The 24,308-nt window shown below is 40.3% G+C and overlaps 1 protein-coding gene across 1 annotated transcript; it reads right to left on the reverse strand.

Annotated features, from left to right (window-relative positions):
* Window positions 1-1,272: 1,272 nt before the first annotated feature.
* SLC40A1 (solute carrier family 40 member 1) lies at window positions 1,273-21,155 on the reverse strand. The gene is made up of 8 exons (XM_010960028.3): window positions 20,763-21,155; window positions 20,215-20,282; window positions 15,035-15,194; window positions 12,737-12,852; window positions 11,567-11,693; window positions 5,420-5,665; window positions 3,949-4,602; window positions 1,273-2,836 (listed from the first exon to the last, which is right to left on the reverse strand). Exons 1-8 carry the CDS (start codon window positions 20,803-20,805, stop codon window positions 2,523-2,525), a joined length of 1,728 nt encoding a protein of 575 aa, XP_010958330.1. The 5' UTR covers window positions 20,806-21,155; the 3' UTR covers window positions 1,273-2,522.
* Window positions 21,156-24,308: the final 3,153 nt, after the last annotated feature.

The following is a 24,308-nucleotide window of genomic DNA, read 5'->3' on the forward strand; positions in this document are numbered from 1 at the left end:
ATATAGTTTTCCTGTGTCTAATATGCAGACGAAGGATGTGGAAGGCCTCTGTGGAAAGAACCAACTTAATAACAGCAAGAAGCCCGCATGGAATAGGGAACATGAAAAAAAGCAATCATTTGTTTTTAAGTGAGAATAGTGATACTTTTGTGAAATGCAATTACATGTTAAATGAAAGACTGTCGCTAATTCACTCTACTCATTTGTATTATCTAACTGACCCTGCAGGTAGATGAGTTTGTCCCCCTATTTAGAAACACAGCTAGACACACGTCAGCGACCCAGCCCTACTTCTATGCCCTGAGGCGGTCCCACCAGCCCAGCAGCCGTTCACCTCCACTTCCCTCTGCTTCCTGCTCTGCGAAGATAATGGAGGCACCTGTAAAAATTCCTATGAACCAACTCCATTTTCCTTTTTCCCACACAGGGCCTCTCTCACTAGGCCCACCGTCTGGCAAGATGCCCATGTTGAGAGCCGAGACCTTCCTTTGCCAGGACGGTTCCATTCATTTGTACAAGGTCCCATGCCTCCCATTTCAGCTGCAGACGCTCGGGGCAGATCTCAACCTGAGTTCGACCCCTGTGGGAGGAAGCCAATGACCCGTTCGAGACAGCAGCCAACACTAACAGGGGTGCCTACTGTCTGCTCAAAAGGCAGAAGCAGATCAGTAGCCACGGGATGACGCCAGAGGTTCTCAACCTCCTGATTTGGGGGGAAAGAAAAGGAACCTCTGATCAACCTGCGTGAGTCAAATCTGCATCCTCCAAGACCAGCCCATGTGGGACACAGATCACGTGTCCAGCAAACGCCTGCTGATTACAGAATGTGGCTCGACCCTCTCTGGACTATCACCAGGACTAACTTTAACTCTCTGCCATTAGCTAGGTCCAACTTCTAGCAATACTAACGCCTTGTCATACAGTCCAAGTGCCTCTGCAAAAGCTGTCTTGACTTGACTCAGCCAGAAAAGCTGTGAGGTGGGTAGGGCTGGCTTTACAATATCATCTCCAATTTACAGAAGAGACAATAGAACTCAAAAGAGCTTCATATAACTTCTTCAAGGTCAAACAATGAGTCCTGGGCCTCATGTTTACTACACTTTTTTCCAAGCCACCACAAGCTAAACATATGAGCTGGGAGATAAAACTAAAAATAGTGAGTTATTATGAAACTGTACACCTTCAGAGAGAAAAAAAAATCCATTATCCAAAACAGGTTCTGTAACAAAAACAGTATTAAAATAATTGAGGAACACAATCAGGAAGAAGAAATCAAGGTTTTTTTTTTTAAATGTTTTTATATAGAAATATTTTAGAAAGATTTTACAACATAGTAAATCATTATGTCATACTACAGAAAGAAGAAAAAGATTAAACCTCAAGGATCAAGAAAGTGCTCGTAGCAATGTATTGCAGTCTCCATGAAAGTGCATGAATGGTTAAGGCAAAGGACCCCATTGGTACTGGCATGCTGCAAAATGTTTTGCAAAACAGTTTTTAAAAATATATACAAAAGGGTTTTTTTTCCTCCGTCGTTATCAAAGGCATTTAAAAGGGATACATTCATGAGCAGTCTTCCTCTACAACTAGGTAAAAATAACTCCTGTGTACAAAACAGTAAAAGGAAAAATGCTCTGCCAGAGCATGTTGTAAGTAAATCAAGTGATTTATAAAACAAAACCTCTTCCAAGTTTGGGTTTGCTTTCTGCCTTTAACTCCCTCACATTCCCAGAGATCATTAAGGAGAGAGGTGTGAGTTAAATTCGGTTCTGGCCTTTCCGTGTGACTGTTAACCTCTAGTTTCTATGGCCAACCCACTGGCATGTTATAAATCTACTTCACAGCTTTGCAGCTTACATGACAGCCATTTTATGAAGTGCTACATATACTTAATACAATATTTTGCCCTATCTGATAATAAAACTACAAAGGTGCTCTCTAAAGCTAAACCATAAGCCCTGTTAGAGAATTCCAGCTAAGTATTTCCTTTTTACACATGTATGTAAGTCCCTTAAGATTGAGAGGATCAATGAAGAGAATACTGGTTATCAACCTTTAATCTTCACACTTGGAAGGGGATTTGTTTTTATAATACCACTGAGAATGAGATTTTTAAAAAGTAAATTAGTGAACAAGAGTGAGTTTTAGGGGAAACTGACATGTTTGGATCTAGTACAGATAACAAGTATCTGCCAAAGAGTAACTTACTTCACATGACTAACCACTCACTTATGTAAATTTTATCTACTCGTGAGAAATAGAGAAAAATCAGTGTCACCATTTTAGTCTCCGTATTTAAACCGAGTTTTTCTTTCCATATTTTTTTTCCATCTTTGAATATAAGGGAAAATAACTAGCTCACTTCTGCTGGCTTAAGATTTCCTAAGCAGCTTTTAGCCTTCAAGGTATAGCTGTGTAAAACCAAAGAGAGACACCCAGCTATTTATTGGGATTCCAAAGTACAAAATAAACACACATGCCCCTCATAATCTAGTAACAGCGAGAGCAACAGTTAAACTGTCTTACACAACAGATGTGTTAGTTTGATTTTCATCGGTAACTTCTTTTTCATCAGGACCACAGACAAAAAGCTGGGTGCCCAGAGTTTTCTGGGCAAATCGGAAATACATGATGTGGCCCATTGCCACAAAGGAGACTGAAATCAATACGAGCAAGCCAAAAGCTTCAGGATTCGGAGCCAGGATGACCATGATGAAATGCAGAAGATCAAGAAGATAGTTCATGGAGTTCTGTACACCGTTTATAATGCCTCTTTCAGATTCAACTACATTTTCTTGCAGCAACTGTGTCACAGTTAAATCAAAGGACCAAAGACCTGTAATAAAAGATAATTTTAGAGACTTAATTTTAATTTATAGCTGTACACTTTGGATTTATAGATTAAAAATTTGTTGACGTGTGCAAACTACATATTTAGCCCTATTACCTTAAAGTTACCACATGTATATTTATCACAGCCTAGCCTTAGAGAATTTTCATTAATGAATACTAGGTTATTAGTGGCTTCAAGAAATTATTTTTACAGCCACAAGACAAAAATAAATCTAAACCACAAACTTCTTAATTCTATTTTTCTGTGATTATGCATACTATGAAAGCAAAATTCTGAAATCAGAGACAATGAATCTTATTGTAAGTACTAGTATTTTTAAAGCTTAAAATGAACAGACCTAACACATTGTTATGGTTAAAGTGTAAGGAAATTTTAAGCCATTAGTACATTTAATACTTCTAAAGCACCTACAATAAAGCTGACTTGCTTAAATATTAATGTCTTTGATCAATTAATGAACTGCTTTGTATCACAAGATAAACATGGTTTCATTTCAAAAATGAATCCAGGCAGAGATAATTCATCAGTACTCTATTAATGATTACTTAAATTTTGCTTTGTCAGAGGTCTTTATGTTTCCTTCTAGAGCTATAAAACCCATTTGTTTGGCAAAGGATACAATAAATACACATCATGTAGAGAAGACTCTTGAAGGATTTTTTCCCTAACTGCTATGTCTTTTCTTTTCTTTACAATTTAAACCCAGCACACTTTTTTTACCTTGTCCCACAGAAATACTAAGTTACAGTCCTTTTGGTAGAGTTATAGAAATATAAAGGCTCTGAATTACTAAAAGTATAACTATTATAGATAACATCTTTTTAAAAATTAACTAAATTAAAAGACTAAGATATCCACTTAGTAAAAATTTTCAAGCCCGAACCATGTTTTAAGAAACTATATGCACATACACACACACAAATAGATTTTTAAACTATAAAATAAAAATTTCATAATAAATGATTCTAATACATAAGAATAAATAGTGTATTTTGCTTACATTAACATTCAGCAAATATTTCAGACCACTTAACGCTTTATTCTCTGAACCCGCATTGCAGACACTTTATTAACATACAAAACTGATTTCTTACCGATTCTAGCAGCAATGACGCCTGCGAACAGCAGACTGACAGAGGTTATGGGCACAGATTTAGGACTCATCTCTGGGATAATACTAGCAGGATCAGACTCATTTGACTTGTGTATTTCAGCTGTAGAGATGATTGCAGGTAATTCTGTAGGTGTAATTGAAAGTGGCTCTGTTTGAATGAACCTAGAACGGATATCTTCAAAAGGAGAAACAGACAGGTCCAAGGGGCTTCCGGGCATGAACACGGAGATTACACACAAGATCAAACAGGAAAGCTGTGCAAATCCTGAGATTAGGCCAGTCCGAACCAGGCCACATTTTCGACGCAGCCACGTAAAAGCCACAGTTCCCATAATTCCAGTTATGGCTGATGCTCCCATCAAAATACTGAGGACGGACCCGCTCAGCCCCTGAGTGTAGGCGTACCCTGTAGTGATGCAATCAAAGCCCAGGACAGTCATATAGAGGAAAGCAAGACCCATGCCCGCCAGAAACACTGGCTGATTGTAATAGGAGACCCATCCATCTCGGAAGGTGCGGAAGGGCTCAGCCATCTGGGAGGCACAGCTTGGCTCTTGCTCAGGTTCAAGCTCGTGGATTTCAGGCTCTTTCTCACCCATTAGATGAGTTCCCTCCAGGGGTTTTGGCTCAGTTTCTGTTAATAAAAGATATCATTAAAAAAAAAAGACATCATTATTTGAGGGAGAGGACATGGGGAGAAAAGCCAATTATTTTACTCAGTGTATTCTCTTCTCCCCTTTCCCTCCCTCATGGATACCCTGGCTACTACCATATAATATGTATTTTCTTTTATTACTCTAAAAATTCCAGCCAAGGAACAATCTCCAAGCAGCATTTATGTTAAATAAACAAGAAACTATTGATGCCTCCTTCTCCTCCCTGCCCCTCACCCTGAAATTATATTTCCAGCAAAGTAAATAGCAAGAAAACTCATCAGATGAAATATAATAATTGTCTGGCAAAACACAGCCTCTTATTTTCTGGGGTCCTGTTAAGATTCCATTTGCCTAGAAGCCCAATTCCCTCTTCCCTTCTTGAGAAATGCCCATCTTCATGTCCTTACTCCCTCCCATTGTCCTACAAATGGCATGTAACCTTCTTCTTTGGAGACTCCTAGGAATTCTCTTATTCTCTTTTTCCCCACTGTTCCTCCCATTCCTATGGCTCAGCTTTGCCCGGTCATCCATCAGTTAATCGTCCCTCTGTGCTTACTGCTCACCTTAAGGAAAAGGGCCAGGGGTCCCATTACAACCCCTTGGAGTTCAACCCAGATTTGTTCCTTAGACCCTCAAAAGCCTGGTTGTCGACTCATTTACCAAGTTGACATATTTAACCTCATGCAGGCCTTCATGGTAATAAAACCTGATATAAATTCAATATTATTTTGGTCTTGACCAACATTTAAGGTCTAAGAAGCAGAATAAGAGGATTGATCATTTTGTTGAGTTTACCTTTGTATGAATTCAGCTGTTTCAACTCAGTTTCCTCTACTTTAAGAGCAGCTTTCACAGCTAGAGCAGGGGTTTTCTGGTAAACCTTCCAGAGCAGAAAGTACTCCACACACATGGACACCAAATTCCACCCGGAAATGAAACCACAGCCAATGACAGCAGAGCCATACGTCATAATCTGGCCGACAGCCATAGGGGCCAAGATGTTGGTTAACTGGTCAATCCTTCGTATGGTAGCATTCATATCTACAGAGAGGTGAAAGGGGTAGGTAAGTGTGCAAACCCATCAAAGAGAGACTGCCCACTTACATAACACAAACTCACAAACCAAGACCGTGGATCCCTAAACTATAACTTTCTAAAAGCACTCTGCAAGCAAATCACTTTATTAGATAATCATTCGTTGTTTGGCTCAAGCCATAAATTTGCCTCGAAAATCGTGAATCTCTTGACTGCACAAATTAGTCTAATATCACCTTTTAAAAAATGAATACAATAGTAACTCTACACTCATTTACTTCAACAAACATTTATGAAATACCTATTAGGAGCTAGGTGCCATTCTGGCACTATAACAAAAAATAAAGAATAGCCTTCCCTGTTTGCATTCCCATGGGAAAACAGGCACAGTAAATCAACAAGCACATAAATACATACAGCATACCAGGTGTTCATTGAATGTTATAGAAAAAGTAAAGCAGAAAAGGGGCACAGAGATTACTCAGGGGAAGGGGGAAACTTCAGTTTTATGTGGCAAAATCAGAGAGGAACTCACTGAAAACAGAGAGCATCACAGCAAAGACATGAAGCTGTAGGAGGCAAAAGAGTGAGTCACGTAGCTATCAGGGAAAAGATAATTTCAGACCAAGGGAAATGCAGAAGTCCTGAGGCAGGAGGAGCATGCCCAGAGGAACAGCGAGGGGGCCGGCAGGACTGGAGCAGAGGGAGGAAGGCTGGGAGAAGATGAGGTCAGAGAGGGAGGGCACACTGGCTCAATCATGTACGGTCTCAGTCTACTACTGAGACTTCAGTTTTTACACTGAGTGACTCAGGAAGCCTTTGGAAGCTAATGCACAGAGAGGTGGCACCATGTGACCTACTTTTAAAGGTTCATTTTGGCTGCTGTGATGAGAAAGGGTAGGGTGAGGGTGTGTGGTGGCCATGGACAAGAGCAGAGGCAAGGAAACAGGTAGGAGATGATGTGGCGTAGAGCAGGACAGTAACAGTGGAAATGGAGAAAAAGATACTGGATATACTTTCTAGTAGAATCAGGGAGACTCGCAAACAGATTAGATATGGTGCTATGTGTGAGAGAGAGAGGAATTAGAGATGACTCTGAAGTTTTTATCCTGACCAACTATTGGAAGGTAGAGTTCCCACTGAAGAAACAGACTTCAGAAGAATTAGGTTTGGGACAAAAGAATCAGCATTTGGTTCTAGAGATACTGATTTTGATAAGCCTATTGACACGTAAGAGGCTCTGCCAAGCACACAGGTAAGCATACAGGTCTGGAGGTTAGGGAAGAACTAGGTGCCAGATTTGGGAGTCACCAGCTGCTTGATTTTTAAAGCAGTGACACTGGAGCAGATCACCAGGGGAGTGTAGACTGAGAAGAGACAAGGCCTGAGGACTAGGTCCTGGGCACGCCAATGTTCAGAGGTCAGGAACTAGACGAGGAGAGAAACCAGGAGAGTGTGGTGTCCTAGAAGCCAAGAGGTAATAACAGGATTTCAGAGAAGGGAGTCATCAACGGGCAGGTGCTACTGGTAAGTCAAGAAAGATGAGCACCGAGGAGACATGGAAGGTCACATGGAAGGTACTGGAAATCCCCAAAATAAAACAGTCCTGGTGGAGCAGTGAGGGCAAATGTCTGACTGAAGCTGCTTTAAGGGACGGGTGCCAACTCGAGGGGACACCATTTATATTATATTTTAAGTGAGTGGCACCTCCTGGACTCACAATGTGACTGCTGCCCCCTGGCATTACGGAAAGCAAGGCCCCGGCCAAGGAAAGGAGTTGGAAAGAGCGAGCACAGGTATTTCTTTTTGAGACAAGCAAGGCCATGAGTAGTGAAAAGGCAGTGGAATTAACGACCTGTAGGTGCCAGCCAGGATGGAGGGTTGCTGGGGCTGGGGCACCAGAAGTGAGCTGGAAAGGCAGGAGGTGTAGTTCAAGACACGGATGCCTAAGATTGAGATGATGGAAAGGGGGTGGTTAGCAGTGATAACCAGGTGTAGGGTATGGCCAGGGGAACACAGAGCTGAGTTGGAGTGGAGGACAAGATGAAAAAGGAGAGGAAGTCAAGAAAACAACCTACTTTCTTGTTCTCTGTCTCACAGAGGATACTGAAAATTAATGAGGCAAGTCCTTATCAATTATGTGGGGCGCCTCAGAGGAAAAGCAATACATGGCTAGTAAGCACATTAACAGAAAATTGACTTTTTTCTTCTAGTTCTTCCTGGTCCTCAACTGCCTTCCAATTAGTCCTATGCATGTATAACGCCTGCATGTGATAAGAGAACTTTGACTTATCTCACCTTTCACTTGGGAGGCAAAGGCAGTTTTCACTGATCTCATACACAACCATTTTTGCAGAGGCCTCATTCATTTCCATCTGCCGCCCACTAGTAAGTTCCCAACTCATATGCTAACAGGGAAGCATAGAAATGATCCAAATAACTCAATAATTTGGATCCAAAAATCAAGTACTAGTGAAAATACACACTGAATCTGAAAGCCCCAGAACAACAACAAAATTCAGTTAAAATCACTTGCTACTCTTTCACCACCTCCTCTGTCGAGTGCTCGTTAAGCTTCCTAACGCCACCAGTTTCTGTAATGTTTAGGGTAATGTAGTGTCAGAAAACAGCTGTTATTTTTCTGAAATAGAATGAATTAAATAATAATTTTTTAAAAAGACTTTTACTGGTAAGAGGCTAGAGAAGAATCAGTCCTCTGTGCAAACATATTCTTTTTGCAAATGTATATTTAGTCTTATGCAAACATGCAAACACGTGCCCATTTAATTCCAATTTAACTGTTTTCAGCTACAGCTGTGGCACAGAACATGACATTAAATAATTGCTTGCTATTATAAAGGGTATATTACATCTCATAGAATAACAGTGAAAAACAGATTTGCTGAGCAAATAGCAGCTAGCAGGTTTGTTGACCTCAAATAGGAAATCAATTTTCAGTCAATAGAGTTCAAACAAGAAATACATCCGCCACACTTGATCAAGCTAACAGGCAGATGTTTCTCTAGAACGATGGACAAGAAAAACCTCAGAAGCTATTAATAGTGATTAACAAAGGAAATGAAGAAAAAAACAACAGATGGAATAAAAAGTCTGGCAAAGAAGTGAGTTTCAAACAGGTTTGACAGGCTCAGGGTCATGGCTCAAGAGAATGTTTTAATAAAACACTAAATCAAGTACCTAGACAAATTAGTTAACAGATTAATTAACAGTATTTATATGCAAAGAGAATGTCTTTTCAGAAGCTGGCTAAACTAGACAGTAAGAGCTATATTATGACCCAATGCCACTGAAATTATAAAATTTTTAACCTTCCAGGGAAAACTGTTCTTTACCTTCTATGATACAACTTGCAACTTTAATTTATTTCTTTGTATGTAGGGGGGGAATTAGGTTTCTTTCTTTCTTTATTTCTTAATGGAAGTACTGGAGATTGAACCCAGGATGTCGTGCATGCTAAGCAGGCACTCTACCACTGAGCTGTACCCTCCCCCTCAACCTGCAATTTTAAAACCTGCTCTGAAATCAAGAAACATTGGGATGAGGAAATGAGAGCATGGGCACACCCTTCCCCATCACACACATTTTACACACACACACACACACACACACACACACACACACACACACACACGGACGCAACCGGCCCTGCCCGGTCTCCCACTTGGTTTCCAACAGTCTTTGCCAGCAACCTCAAAAATCTGCCTGCATAAACATAAATTACAAAATACTCCTGACAGTAGTAGGTGCATCTGTGTAGAGACACAAAATCAGAGGTACCTAAGAAGGCAGCTGGATCCCCTCCTCCTGTACTTTTTCCCCTTTCTCTTCTTTTTCCTTTACCCTCCTCCTTTTTTCTGTTCTGTAACTCTGCCTCAGCAGGAAGGGTACCAAAAATCTGTGGTTATACCCTTGCTGACTGTCAGGACTGAAGCAGTTTCTGTTTCCTGTTTTTAACTCATTTTTAAACAAACAGGGAGGTCAAAACCTGAGGGAAAACAGTAAGCATGGAGGTATTCCTCCGCGGGGCTGCTAACCCATACCACCGGCTGAGCACCGCTCTCTGAGCTAATTCCCGGTGGACAAGAGCTCAACAGGCAGCTTACTTCCTTTCTTGAGAAACTTGAGAAGGTTGAGAAACTCCAGAAGGTTAGAAAACAGTCTAGTGAGCTGGATTCTTCCACTCTGCAGTCGTTTCTCACATAAAGACAGGCAGCTGAGGAATGGCTGGTCATGTTTTTGTTGTTTTTCTGGAATATCACTTTGTAGTCAGAAAGAGCCCCCCAAAGGTATGTGGAATCTTTGTTTTTCTTTCTTATTTATTTAGATATTTAGCACCAATTGAAGATTCTGGGTAGCTTTCTCTTTACTTGGATTTTTTTTTTCAATTACAGACTATACACACTTCACAGAGTCAACATGAGTTAAGAAATTCAGGTATGAGAAAGAGAGTAATTTAAAAAGCCACCTTTCTTCCCCAAATGTATTTCAACAGATATATATGTGATCTGTTTTCAAAATATATCCTTTTGTACCCTTTGAATTTTAAAACGTGAACACGTATCACATCCTCAAAACAGTACACTAAAAAAAGAGCAAGTAAATAACAGGAAAAAAAATTTTTAAAAGGACAGAGCTTTATCTTATAATTCAATGTGACAAAAAGAGATATGGAATTATTTCCTATTAATAAATGATCACAGGAAGAGAAATCAATGAGAATCACTACTTTTGCTCCAGAGAGAATTTCCTGCAGTACAGACTCACATGTGCTAAATTCATCTTCTACATTTATCAACCTCTAAAATCACTGTGGTATTCCTATCTCAAGCAGTGTTATTACTGCTACCACAAAGTTATGACTTAAGCAAATCCTTCCTTTTCCCACTTTAGACTTCTTCCACAGATTTTGTTCCTTTTCTCTCAACCATTTATCTTTTTTTTTTAACCACATGTCCAGTCAAACAAAGTTGCTTACTGACCCCAGTACCTAACCTTGTCTCTGTGTCGGGGGATAAGTCATTGAAGTCCTTGGGAATGGTTTTCGTGTCTGTCAGGATGGTTGGGCAATGTGTCTGTGATACCCATTATCTCGCGGACCAGCAGAGTTGATTCAGCTGAACTGATTGGCAGACAGGTGGACCCTTCATCCTTTACCCTGTGTAATTTCAATCCAATTTGTGTCTGGGTGCTGTATGGGGGGGCAGGTAGGGAATATCGAGGGAGGGAGGTTATTCTGAGCCCAAGTAATATTGATGTAATAGGACATGTTGCTATGTAAGCATTCTTCAGCCTTTGTTTACCCTCTTGTGTATGTTTCCAAAGGACAACTAAGATGTAAGCTTCTTAAAAACCTATGTTCTGCCCTCTATTTCTTTAGTAGTCATAACACCAATTATATTACATCATGCATAATGCAATAAAAGTCATCAATTATGACTTTAAAGTTGAAGGAATTAACTTCTAGAGTCTCTCCTAGAATTTAATTATTTCCATTTGATTTGGATAAAAATAATAGCCATAGTATGACCAGTAAATACTGGTAGTAACAGTATGACTGATAAAATCCCATGTCAGACTTTCACCATTCTAAGTATTAAGTAAACAATTTGAAATAGTTAACAGAATTAAAAGAAAGAACTCAAAAGAAATGTTCTATTTGCCAGGTTTGCATAGAATAAAAAAGGTCCACTCACTATTCTATACCACCTTCATAAAAGTGAGATAGATCTTTGAATTGAGATTAATAATGTGGTAAGAAGACAACTATGCTTTCAAGTTATCATTCCTAAAAAACACCCAGAAAAAAGGCTTACGCCTCATTTATTACCACTGATTTAAAGTGATTCCTAATATAACCCATTTAGTTGAAAGAGAAAACCAAATTACCTGCTAATTTGCTTCTGTCTCCTCCTGCAACAACAACAATCCAATCCCTTTGGATTGTGATTGCAGTAGCAGTACTGGCCAAATTTGCAATATTTGCAATAGTGATGATCAAGATATAGCAGGAAGTCTAAGGGATTACAGGGAAAAACTGATTAAGATGTCAGTTTTACCACACTGTACATACTCCACTGCACAATATAGTTTAAAATGGTCTTTGGTGGCATAAAAATAAAATTTTCATTTTAATTTCATTTCATAAAATCTTAAGATATCATTTTACTTTTAGACATGAGACACTAAATACCAGGGGTCAAATTAAAGGGCACAATATCTTTCTAATCTGTATCATCTATGGTACACATAGTACAAAAATTTTAATAGTCATATGCACATTTATGTGACATAGTTATCATAAAGTGTTAACATAGGGGTGATTTTTAATCTCAACCACAAATATCTTCTTTGGAAAGAAGGGACTGAGGGGGAAGTAAGAAGACCTATATTTAAATCAGAGTTCTGAACTTTCCAGTTGCACGGCGACAGGCAATCAGCTAACATCACTATGTCTTAGTTTTTTTCATCAGCAAAATAAAGGGAATAGACTAGAAGATTTCTTGTCCTACCTGGCTTTGAAACTCAACAATATCAATCCAAATATACATAGGAAGATTCAATAGTGACATCAAATCCATTGTTTTCTGCTACACTCATCTCTGTCCACTTTTCCATCAAACTATCATGAAATCAGAGTGTGAGAAGTTATCTCAAACAGAAATACCAATTATTATTGGAGGAACACAATCATGACTGATTAATACATAGATGGATAACATTTCTTACATGGTGTGAACAAATTACAGGTTAATACGAATGAGCTGAAAACTAACAACTGAATTATTTAATAAACTCTTAAATCTTCCATAAAAAAACAAATAGGAAAAAACCAATTAGGACAAAATTCAAACAATACTTGATGAATGCCTGTTAGGGGCAAAAAAAACCCCAAACCCAAACAAAATAAAAATGGTAGGGGATATCAAAGTAGACACAGAGATGAATATTAATAGGTCCTATTTGCAAAAAGACACTCCATAGCCTCAAAGGTTTTCATCTTTTACCACTACCAGATGTTCAATTTTTCTGCCATTAAGAATTTTGTTCAGAACTTACAAGAACCCATCCATGGTACATGGTCAGAAGCTCCTCTTTATGTAAGAAAACCATCATCAGAATGATTCCACACAGGATGACCGAAACATTCTGGATCACCAGTGAAGTCTGGGCCACTATACAGAGGGAGAAACAAGGTGTTCAGACACCAAAACATCGCAATGGAGCTGTTCTTATCCACACATCATTGTTCTACTATATTAATGCATGTGTAAATTTCTACAAGAAATAGAAACATTTCTGAAGTAAATCCTGCCTCAGTTATGTCCAGCAGGACCCAGCACATCACCACAGACCAGAGGAACCTGCAGTCAGAATAATGAAACAGCCACCATTTTTCCTGTTAGTTGAAGCCGTTCTTAATGACCACATTTTCATTTAGTTTATTCTCTTGAAAGTTTACTGTCATTACATGGACAAGACCCACCTTTTAGCCCTTTGCTGCTTAAGCTAAAGTAAGAACATGTAGGAGGTTATGGAGGAGGTGAAGGAAGAGGTCATGGAATCCATAACCTCCTACTTGGCAGGCTGAATTTGAGAAGATAAGATGGTGTGGATAAATAGGAGAAACATGTAAAAAGTTGCCAAGAATAAAGCAGCAGTGTGTTCCTTTTGGTATACTAATGCTATTCGCCTTTGCTATGAAATTCTAAACTATACATTACCTCAAAGGAAATGCCAGCTTCTTAGAGTGAGGCTTCCGTGAAGATAAAGTGCTGGCATGAGGACAGGTTACTACACCAGGGAAGGACACCTTGTAGGCTTCTCTCTGCCACTCACTAGGGTGGACAGTCTAGGGCAGGATACTTAATCTCTTAAGTCTGTGTCTATAACGTGAGGATGATAATACATCCCTGCCTCCCTTACTTTATGGAGTCATTATGATGCTCAAATAAAATACTTATGAAAGCCCTTTGAAAAATATGGAGGGTTCTGTATGTAAGGTACAATTACCGCTCTTGTCTTCTGGCTTGGAACATTAGAACAAAGCCTCAAGACAAAATAAATTGCCTTCTGAAATTAGTTTGAAATAATATCCCAACATATGAGTCATTCATACATTGCACATGGATTAATATCAACTGAATGAGGTTCTTAGCTTTCAGAATTCCACAGACCAGAGGAAGGACAGACATGCGGACAGATAATTATAAGAGCAAAAGTGCCACTGCAAAGGTATTAACACAGCCTCATTGGAGTGCAGGAAAAAAAAGTGGTTAACTCAGCCTAGAGATATCAAAGAAGATTTTCATGGAGGCTGACACATGAGATGGTCACGTGGGGTAAGTGCAAGATTGCTATCCTGCCATGCTCTTCTTCACCCAACTCAATGGTCTTTCCTACCCCACAATTTCAGTGCTCAACAATCATCAGGTTAAAGGTCTGTATGTATAACATTTCCATGTTCCTACATATAATAATGTAAATAATTAGGAATTTTTTTCTAGGACACAAAACTTTTTTTCTACATGTGTTTTGGTCTATCCATTCTCAAAGCAGAAAAATGTCCATCTTGGCGATTTTACTTAATAGCATCAAGTCCCAGAACTTGACAGTCCAGTTGCTCTCTATCCAGAGGCAGTCATCCTGCAATGAATACCTCAGTCTTTCCCCAATGTCTTAGATAAACATGGCCAGTTCTTGACATGAACAACTGAGCAACTCGGGGAAATTTTGCTCTGAATTATTATCCAAATTGCCCTTATATTCTGAACTGTTCATTTACTTTCTCTCTTTCCTATCTAATACTGAATGACTTCAGTATTAATGCTCTAGAATAAATATCAATAAATTATCATTTCTTCTTCTTCTTCCCTCAAAAATTTATAATTCAGCTCTCTGTGATCCACACTCATATAGTCTTTCTTGAATCCATAGTTGTCAAACCCCCTACAAACTCCTTTATATGAAACACAGTAACCCCAAGGACAGATGTTAAAGCTGTCCCAGGAACATCTCATTAAATGGACTCCAGTGTAAGTCACAGTTAAAAAGGATGCCAGAGTTAAGTGAACTTTTAATGTTTAACATGATTCCCAGGGAAGTGCTATGGTGTTAATCATTAACATTTGGAATTTATGAACAGCCAAAGATACCAAAAGAAAAGTCTATAAACTCAATATCCTGGCATCCCAACTTTGTGCAGGAGCCCCAGGCCCCTCCATGCAGAGGTGCTGCCACTGAGCACCCCATCACTCAGCTGTGGTGTGCAGACCGCAGTGGAATAGTCACAGTGGTTTCCCTCCAGCTCGGGCACCGGTTCCACAAACACAAAGGCTTAGTTATAACACTACTCACCTTTAAGTCTGGCATTCTTATCCACCCAGTCGCCAATGATGGCTCCCAGGATCAGAACAGACCCTGCCACCACTAGCCCGTAGACTGCAGTCAAGAGGAGGCTGTTTCCATAGAGCTCTACCAGAAACACAGACACTGCAAAGTGCCACATCCGATCCCCCTTGAATAAGAAGAGAAGGGAAAAGGTTTTGATGAAACATTTTTAGTTTCTAGTCAATTACACTCAAGAAGTTGCGTCCTGACCAAAAGGGCACTTTCTGGCTACATCGTAAGATTTTCAAAGTCAGTAATTCCTCTATGGATTGAATATGGTTAGGTATTAAAACTGTTTGTCCTGGCATAATGGAAGAATATCCTTACCAATTACTAAGTAAACTTGAGAAAAGCATAATGCTAATGAAACAAACATACTCCTTATCATTCAAGAAAAAAATATAACTTCTAAGCCCAAGAAGGCTTTTTTTTTTTTTTTGAGATAAAATCTGTTCCCTTTTGTGTCAAGTTTCTACTTGGGCCTGGAATTTACCTATCCTAATTTGAGAGGCATAAAGTAGTTTGCTCCCGAACTAGAATGAAACTACAGCATAGTTCACAAACATTACTGGACCTTGAATGTCCAGAAAAAGCCAGTTTCCCAATTTGTAAAATGGACTATATGATCTCTAAAGTTTCTTTTAACTCTAACATTCTTTAATCTATGTTCACAAATAAATTTGAGTCAAAAAACAGCAGAACAATAAAAAAATGAAGTTAATATGGGCAAATTCTGGCATCATATAAAGATGTCAGAAATAAATACATAAGCAAGAAGTTATTTTAACATTTTAACAGATGAGTTTTGAAAGGGGAAAAAAACTACTTATTTCTTCACTCAAGTGTATAGGGAATTTTGGAATTCACTATTGCAAAATGTGGTATAACAGAAACTTTTAAATGAGTCAGGTAAATTCATGCATAAGAAATCTATAATGGATCTTATTATGAGATTTTAGGCTCCATCCCTGACTTACGAGGTGAAAACCTAAAACAGGATAACAATGTTTTACTATTACCCATCCCTACAAGAAATCACTAAGGGAACTAAACTCCCAGGCTAGGCTCCTTACTGATCTGACCCTAAGTGGAAACAGTACTACAGTCCTAGTTCTTCCTAAAGTCTCTTAACATCTTCCTGACAAGTTTAATGCATACAGAGCAAAGTATTATCCTGGTATGTCAAAATATTTTTTAAATTTAATAAAGCCAAGACAGCAGCAGTCTTATGAATCCAAAGCAAACTTGATGCACATACTAATCATTAGCAATAAACACACAATATAATCATTAGCAGAAATTAGTCAGTAGCAATCATTTACAATAAACAACATGCAGACCAGTATTTCTCAAACAAGGCAGACTTTATCCTCCAGGGATCACTTAGCAATGTCTTGGGCTACAGTCGCAACTGTAGGGGTGGGTTTACTACTGGCATCGACAATGCATAGGGACTGACCCCCACGACAAAGAATTATCCACCCCAAGACGTTGGTAGCGCCGAGGCAGAGAATCTTGGTGTGAAGGAATGTGAACATAATTTAGGACCACAATTCAAAATTAACATAAGATTAAGGCCTTGTCCCCAAGGGGTAAAAATGACCAAGTAAACATTAAAACAAACACTGGAAGCCAGTGGAAGCACCATGTTTGAAAGACTGGTTGATTCTCACTTGATGATCTGGAATGTGAACTCAAGAACACTCTAAACTCTCAGCCGTCAGCACAGCGCACAGCCCAGAGTAGACACACAACAAACAACCGTGGAACCAACAAAGGAGAGAGTGTACAGTGGATCCCAGTTATGAAAGAGTAAATACAGAGTAAGTGGCAAAAACTGAGGTTCATTTATCAACTATATTGTTCTGGTACGCTAGATTTGTTCCACAGATGATCAAGAAGTTTGAGGATGAATCAGCACCATAATCCATATTCCTGACACAGCTTTTACAAGTTTGCTTCGATAACAGAATTTTTTTCACTTAAGTAGGAATTACATTTTAAATGCCTTTGGACTAAATGATTAAAAATGCATGATACACACACAATTTGCCTGAAACCAATAAAAAGACAAGTTTATATAGTAAGATAAAAATGTCAATAAGAATAAATTAAGCTATTTTCTTGATCTTTAACAAGGGAAGAAAATTTAGATTTGATTAGAATAAAATGGGATGTGAAGAGAACAGGTATTTTATCCTAAGCTCCATTCTTCTGAAAAGACAAAAACACATAAATGCTTCAAATGACAGGTTGCCTCCATGAGTGAATTTCTTCTTCCTTAACAAAAAGAATACGAAATATTATTCTATTACTATAGTCTCTCTTTTTCTTTGTTTTTCTTCACTCCTATATTTTTTCCAAAAGAATGTGATTTAGGTTCTTCTGTGGTAGGTCTTTGAAACAAGCACTCCTAAATGGAAGTTTTTTTTCTTGCTTATCCCTAGGTGGCATGCCACTTCCTTGACAGAGAGGAATAAAACTGCTCCACTTACCCTAATTTCCAAAGGGTTTAGGCTTTAAGAAAAAGAAGATTCTACACTTAAAAAGTCTAAGAATCTGGTAGATCTCTGCAAATGTTGATCAAGTGCAATCTCAAGGCCACCCATTCCTTCCTTATGTCCGTTTCCTGCCTTCCCACAAGCTCTCATCATCCTTTGAAGATCTGTTTACATGTTCATCTGCCTTCAGTGGACTGAACGCTGAAGGCCAACTGAATGTCTGACCGTATGATCACAGTAATTAACGCACTGAACACTTTGTGTACCCGGTGCTACTGCAGGCACCAGAAATCCAGCAGTGTGCAAAACTCAAGATTCATGCTTTACACAGCTTGCACCCCAGTGAGTAGAGACCAAAATCAAATCTAGAACAGGTCAGGTGGTATAAATGCTATAAGGAAAAATAAAGTAGGGTGGGGCAGGAAGGTGGCATTTTGCATGAAATGAAAGTAGCTAAAGACTTCTGTGAGCAGAGACTTAAGGAAGTCAGGGCTGGTGCCATGCAGACCTCTGGCATAGAAATGGAGACAGTCCACAGCATGATGACGTAAGATATACACACTGGCCACCCCTTTTCACTGCCTTACACTGTTAGTTACCTTTTTGTGATCAGATATATTTTTAAAGCCCATACTACATTATATTGTAAGTGACTTGATGACAGGATCCACTTCTTACCATACTTTGTATTCCAATAGTATAGAGTAAAACCTATTGATCCACTGGCAGGTAGAAAAGAAGTCAGAAATAAAAACATCCAACCTCACACAAATCTAATCTGATGCAACCGTCTACCCTAACACCTGTATGCTCAGTGTATAGGAAATCATGATTTGGCAGAGTGGGCAGAGGAATGGACAAATAGATAAGTATATGTATGTATATACATATAATAAATAAGCACACATATTTTGTTGTAATAAAATCAAGCAAAGTGTCAAATAGGAGACAAATCTCAAAAGGCAGAGTTATCCAGAGTTAGACGGCACTCCTTTGCAATATAAACTGAAAATCCACTAAACCTCACATGGCTGTAATTTGCTGGGGGTTTTTGTTTGGTTTGGTTTGGTCTTCTTTTAATCCAAGTTTCCCACAAGAACTCCCTTTGTTCAATTTACTGTAAGACTTGGTTAAGTGTCTATCACTTTTCTTGTTTTCTCATGATAAAAAAAAAAATACTCCTACAACAATCACAGTTCCACTCTTTTGGCAAACCTGACCTCCCAACCTAATAATGAAAGGTCACATAAGCCTTAAACTTAATCAGTATTTGGGAATTAGGCACCTTCTTCCCCTAAGAGGTCCAGACCACAAGATGAGAATTTCAGATACTACCTCCATCACTTACCTATTTTTTAATTCTTAATACTTACTGAATTAAATTGGAAGAACTACTGAGTTAGATTAATTAAGGGTAGTTTCACTTGTTTTCTACTTAGAATTATCAGCTATTGGAAAATGAAACTCATGCCAATTCCACTTTGTTTACATGTATTTGCAGAGTCATTCCTGTCTAAGCCTCTGGGGAGATAGAAGCTGGCCTTTCTAAAAAGCCATCTTTGAATTGCTGTTTCTTAAAGAGCTGATAACCTAGCTTAATAATTTCCCAAGAGCATATGTACAGGTTTCCTCATACAATAGTTTCCTCATACAAATGTCTTAGGGACCATCCAATAGAAGTTGCCAATTTAAAAAGAATAGAACATTCACAAAACTTACTCTCAAAATTCTTTCTCCTTACTTACGGGTCTTTTAAATTAAATATCATGAATGAGGCACGAATAGAATATACTCAGATTTATTGCTTTTAAACAATAAGACCAATTGTTTAATTTAAAAGATTCTAATCATCATTAATTAAATACACAGCCAGCATCCTTTGGGGATTATTCTTTTGGGCTAGGGGTATTGATGAAGCAACTCAGGCCCACAGAAATTCTTAGTAGTCACTGGGACTCGTCTAAGACTACATAAGAGGTCAGAGGAAGAAATATGAATCAGTTGCTGATTTTCATTGGATGAGGGTTTTTAAGAAAGACTGAGATGTCCCACACATCTCTACCTGCAGATAACATTTTTAAAGACCAGAATTTCCATCACTCAGATATTTGTTCTTGGGGTCGATTATATTTCAATTAATCTTAGAATGCTATTTTCAGCCTAAGTCAGTCACGCTATTATTCTACTGTATCTTCATAATGCAGTATGCTTGAAATTAACACTTTAACGAAAGAAGAAAACAGAGAAATATGTTAAAATGTGAAAGAATAGAAGATCCATGAGACATCTATCCCTTCTTAGTAGCAGATATTATCATTTATTAAGCTTTGTAATGCAAAATACAAACAATGCAAATATTCCTGTCCTTGCTAATCCTATCTTTGGAAAGTTGTCAGGCTGCATAAAGTATGATAACACGATAATTAAACAACATTTACTAACACCTGTGGGAAAATATCTTTGATGAAAATAACTTTCCTGTTCAAGCATGTGTGTTTGGTTGTTTTTGTGTGTGGGTGGGTTTTTTTTTTTTTTTTTTTTGCCGCATGACAAAGCTGTAAGATGGCTTAATACAACTGGCCCAAATGAAAGGAAACAAGAAATTGTGCAAGTATGTTGTAAGAATTACTGTAGATTCTCTCTTACCCAAGTAGATAGAGAATGACCAAGGTAGAGGAGGAATTTTGCAGAGGTCAGGTAGTTTGCTAAGGATCCTGCAAAAACACACAGTGGGGAAGAAAAAAAGCATATTTAGTCACTTGAGTGAGCCAAGATTGGAATGCTTATTCATTTGTTCTTATTAAACATAATTATTAAAACTACGCGCGGAGCAAACTATGTACATTTTATCAAGTCACTTAGAAATTGATGGGCTGATTAAAAATTCAGCATGACCTATTGGTCAGTACCTGCAGAACTTCCCATACAGTGAATAAAACTCCCGTTTCAACATTCTTCAACTCCGTTTTATTTTCAACAAGGCAAGCAAAAGTGTCCAGTCTACTCCATCCTTGCCTGCGTGCTGGGCTCCTTCCCAATATCTCGAAATTCCGTTCTTCCTCAACCCCCACCAAAATACGAGTCAAAAGAGCTACAAAGCACTCTGGTTAACAGCTGAGCCACATTACTCCAAAACCTGGGTGGAGCTGCTGGTCTCCACAGCCCAGCGTGGCACATGCATTCACGCAACTCACCGCAGCATCCTCCCTGACGGTTGTGCTCTCCTGCCCTGGTCATGACACCAGGCGCCTCCGCTTGCTCTTCTGCTGCCGCGGCTGCTGCTGCCTCTCTTGCTGAGGTGCTTGTTAACAGGAGTGCAAGGAACTGAAGAGAGCACCGCGAAAACCACAACAGCTTTGTACAAAAAGACCCCGACGACGACTATGGCAAAAAGAAAAAAGAAAAAAAAGGGAGGGAGGTGGGGGGGAACGGTCCGGGGGTCTCTTTGGTCTTCTTTCCAAACTTAGCTAACACTGTAGCTGAAGTTGGAAAGGCAAGGCCTTATGGAAGCGGGTTGGAAGGCTCAACAGGCCGACCGAGCAGCGCTGGGCGCTCAGTGCCGCCAGTGCCGCCGCCGCCGCCGCCGCGGGCCCGGCTCAAGCCCTGCACTTATACAGAGCCGGGGGCGGAGCTCCCGCCGCCGCCGCCGCCGCCGCCGCCGCCGCCGCCGCCGCCGCCGCCGCCTCGCGGGCCGCCCCCGCCAGCCGGGCGTCCCAGCGGCGCGAGGCCAGGAGCCCAGCCGCCGTCCACGCCCTTCCCAGGAGGAGTCGCCCGCCCGCGGCGCAAGCGTCCAACGGGGCCGAAAACAACCTGCGGGCCTGCGGGGACCTTCGCTGGGCTCGCCGAGTTTTCCGCCCTCGGGGAGGCCGCTAGAGAGGCTCGGGGAGGCCCGGCGGCCGGGAGGCGCAGGACGGCGTGCCGAGCAGGCGGGGCGGCGGGGAGACGCGTGCGCCAAGCCCAGGGCAGCGGCTGGAGACCCGCGCTCCGCACCCGCTGCCTGGCCGACCCGGGGGTAGGCGGCCGCCGACGGTCGTCGTGCAAAGCCCCAGCCTGGGCTTGGGGGTGGGGGAACCCTTTTCTTGTTTGTTTTTTTTTTTTTTTTAACGAAAATCATTTTTAATATAGGTATCTAAATAAATAAAATCCGTGTCACAGAAGCCCCTTTCCTGACACCGCCCCCCCATTCCGGCCCCGCCTGCGGCAGAGAATGTCTTTTCTTCCCAGGACTGCATAGCGGGGCTTCCCTCAAAGAACCAGAATCAAAGGGCAGGAAGGGGCGCAGAGATCAGAGTCCAGCCCTCTTCAGAGGAGTAAACGGAGTCTTGTAAAGGTTAAGTCCCGCAGCGACTTAGGGACCCAGCTCCAGCCCAGAACTCGGGTCCTAAATCCTTCCTGGAGATGCAACCAGGAGGAGGCAGCCCAGGCATTTTCCTTTATTATCTTTCCTTCTCCCTCAGCGTCCTCTGGCCCCAGCCCGCACCTGCACGTCCCTTCCCCACCTCTTCCAAAAGGCCCAGTATCTGACCGGCAGTTACCAGGAATACCGGTTATCCCAGTTGTGTCCCAGTCCAGAAGAAGCCATTCGGTGGCCTCCTGAAGGGGCAAGTGAATGACTCTAAAGAACTCCAGACCTGAACCTTCCTTGTCATTTCCTGTCTTCCTCCTCCCCTCATCCGGCTCTGCCCAAACCCCTGGAATCCCTATAGCCCCCTGGTTACCTTACCCTTCTCAGTCTCACCAGAACCCCCGGACTGGGTCCTACACATTGAAACTCCAACCAGATTCCACACCCTGAGCACAGGCCGGACTGACAACCATTAGTGAAAGGAGACACACGAATATATGCCCTATATCTAGACTCCCAATCAGGAGCCCCAGAGGTCAACGGGCGGGGTGCAGCTGGATTCGGTTGGGATGTGGTCTGGAGGTCAGAGATAGGGGATTTACAGTTTACCTACTGCTGTTAATTGCCTTGTTCCTTTCCAAGCCCTCCTTTTTCCCCTTTCTTTCACAACACTTTCAAGTCCTTTCTCTTCACTCCTAGAGAGGTTTCAGCTTGTCTTCTGAAGTTGGAGAACAGGGTTATGTGAGGCACCGGCAGAAGGAGGGAATTGGCGAATGAAACTCCTCCACATTATGATGATCTCTCACCGGAGATGCATTTTGTTGATAGGTCTTCAAGCAAGGCACAGAAGATAATGATACACTGCACATTTGCCACAGCGTCTCTCAGCAACGAGGATCTCCAAGTGCTTTACATTATTTTGTATTTGTCATAAGAGGAGTGTGGGGCAGTCCCCAACTTCCAGGTGGCTTAAAGGAGATTCAGTTGGTTAAAAAAATAAAGTACTTCCGGTGGACACTGCCTGAGAAATGTTTGTGCGAAACTGAAGTTGTGTATAGCTCAAAATGTGATGGGGAGACTGTTTTCCATTACCATCAGGAGTCCCCAGAAGGTACAACTGAGAGTACAGGTGCAAAAAGAACAGATGGGAGCCCACAGTGAAGCATTTGGAAAGAAAACAAGAAACCATAACACCAAGACCAGTAGTGTTTGAGATTTGGCAAAGGAATCCTAAATCCTTATTAATGGGAATAGCCAAGATATATTAGTTGGGGCTTATGAAATGGAAAGGAATTGAAAATGAAAATGGAATAAAAATCCTCAAAATATGTGCAAAATGCAAAATGACAGTAATCTCCTGGCCTTGACGTTCTAGATTACCAAGCAGCACTTAAATCACAAGACGCGACTGGCTGTTCTGCCTTCTGAAGTATCACTTGACTGGCTGAAGAAGTAAGATTTCTTTCAAAAGTCATATTTATTTTTTCCATAACTCAGATAATACAACTTTCCTGTCAATGTAATCGTAACTAAGGAAATCATGCAAGTCTTAAATCAGTTTACAAAAAAAAAAAAGCTGCTCTAAAGACCATTTTCTAGTTCATTCTCAAAGTTTTAGAGTTGCAAATAGGTTAACTTTAAAAAAAATTCCAGCGAGAGTAAAATGCATGTTTTAATTTAATATTGGTAAGTATTTATGGTTGTGAAATAAAAGAGTTTTTACTATTTTATTTTTAAGTTGCTTTTTCACTTACCGGTCAGGCATCCTAAGTTTCCTCTGCTGTATCTGACGTGCTCACCAGAACAAATAAATGCAGAATAAACAATGGTCACCACTTCACTGCTCTAAAGAAAAGTAATAGGGTTATCATCAGCTATTCCAGGAAGAGCTCAGATCCAGGACAGAGCTTCTGTTGGGTGTGAAACTTTTTTAGCCTAACATAGGAGCTATAAAGCCACATTACCATTCAAACGTCTTACTCAATGCTTACAGGCATATCTTAAGAACTGTATGACATTTCCATAACATGTAACTGACTGCACCCTTGAGCTATTTACATTCAGACACCTAATTTAAGTTACAGACATTTAATTAAAAAATAAGTACCCTCCCAAGTTTCCATTTTGTTTGAATATTTTAAATAGATTTGACCTTGCAAAGTTTCTTATGAACGTTGACTCTCATTTCTCTCTCATTTCTGTCTCTCTAGCTCTCTCTCTCACACACACACACACACACACACACACAGATACACTCAGTAGTCTATAGCTTCTAATTGTAACATTAAATGCAGAATTCAGAAGATTCCAAAAGAGGTATATTCCTAAGGCAAATCCTCAGAGACAGGAAGCACGTGAGTGGTTGTCAGGGGCCAGGGTTTGGGGGAGGGGAGAA

Source organism: Camelus bactrianus, chromosome 5 (assembly GCF_048773025.1).
Source record: "Camelus bactrianus isolate YW-2024 breed Bactrian camel chromosome 5, ASM4877302v1, whole genome shotgun sequence".
Lineage (NCBI taxonomy): Eukaryota > Metazoa > Chordata > Mammalia > Artiodactyla > Camelidae > Camelus > Camelus bactrianus.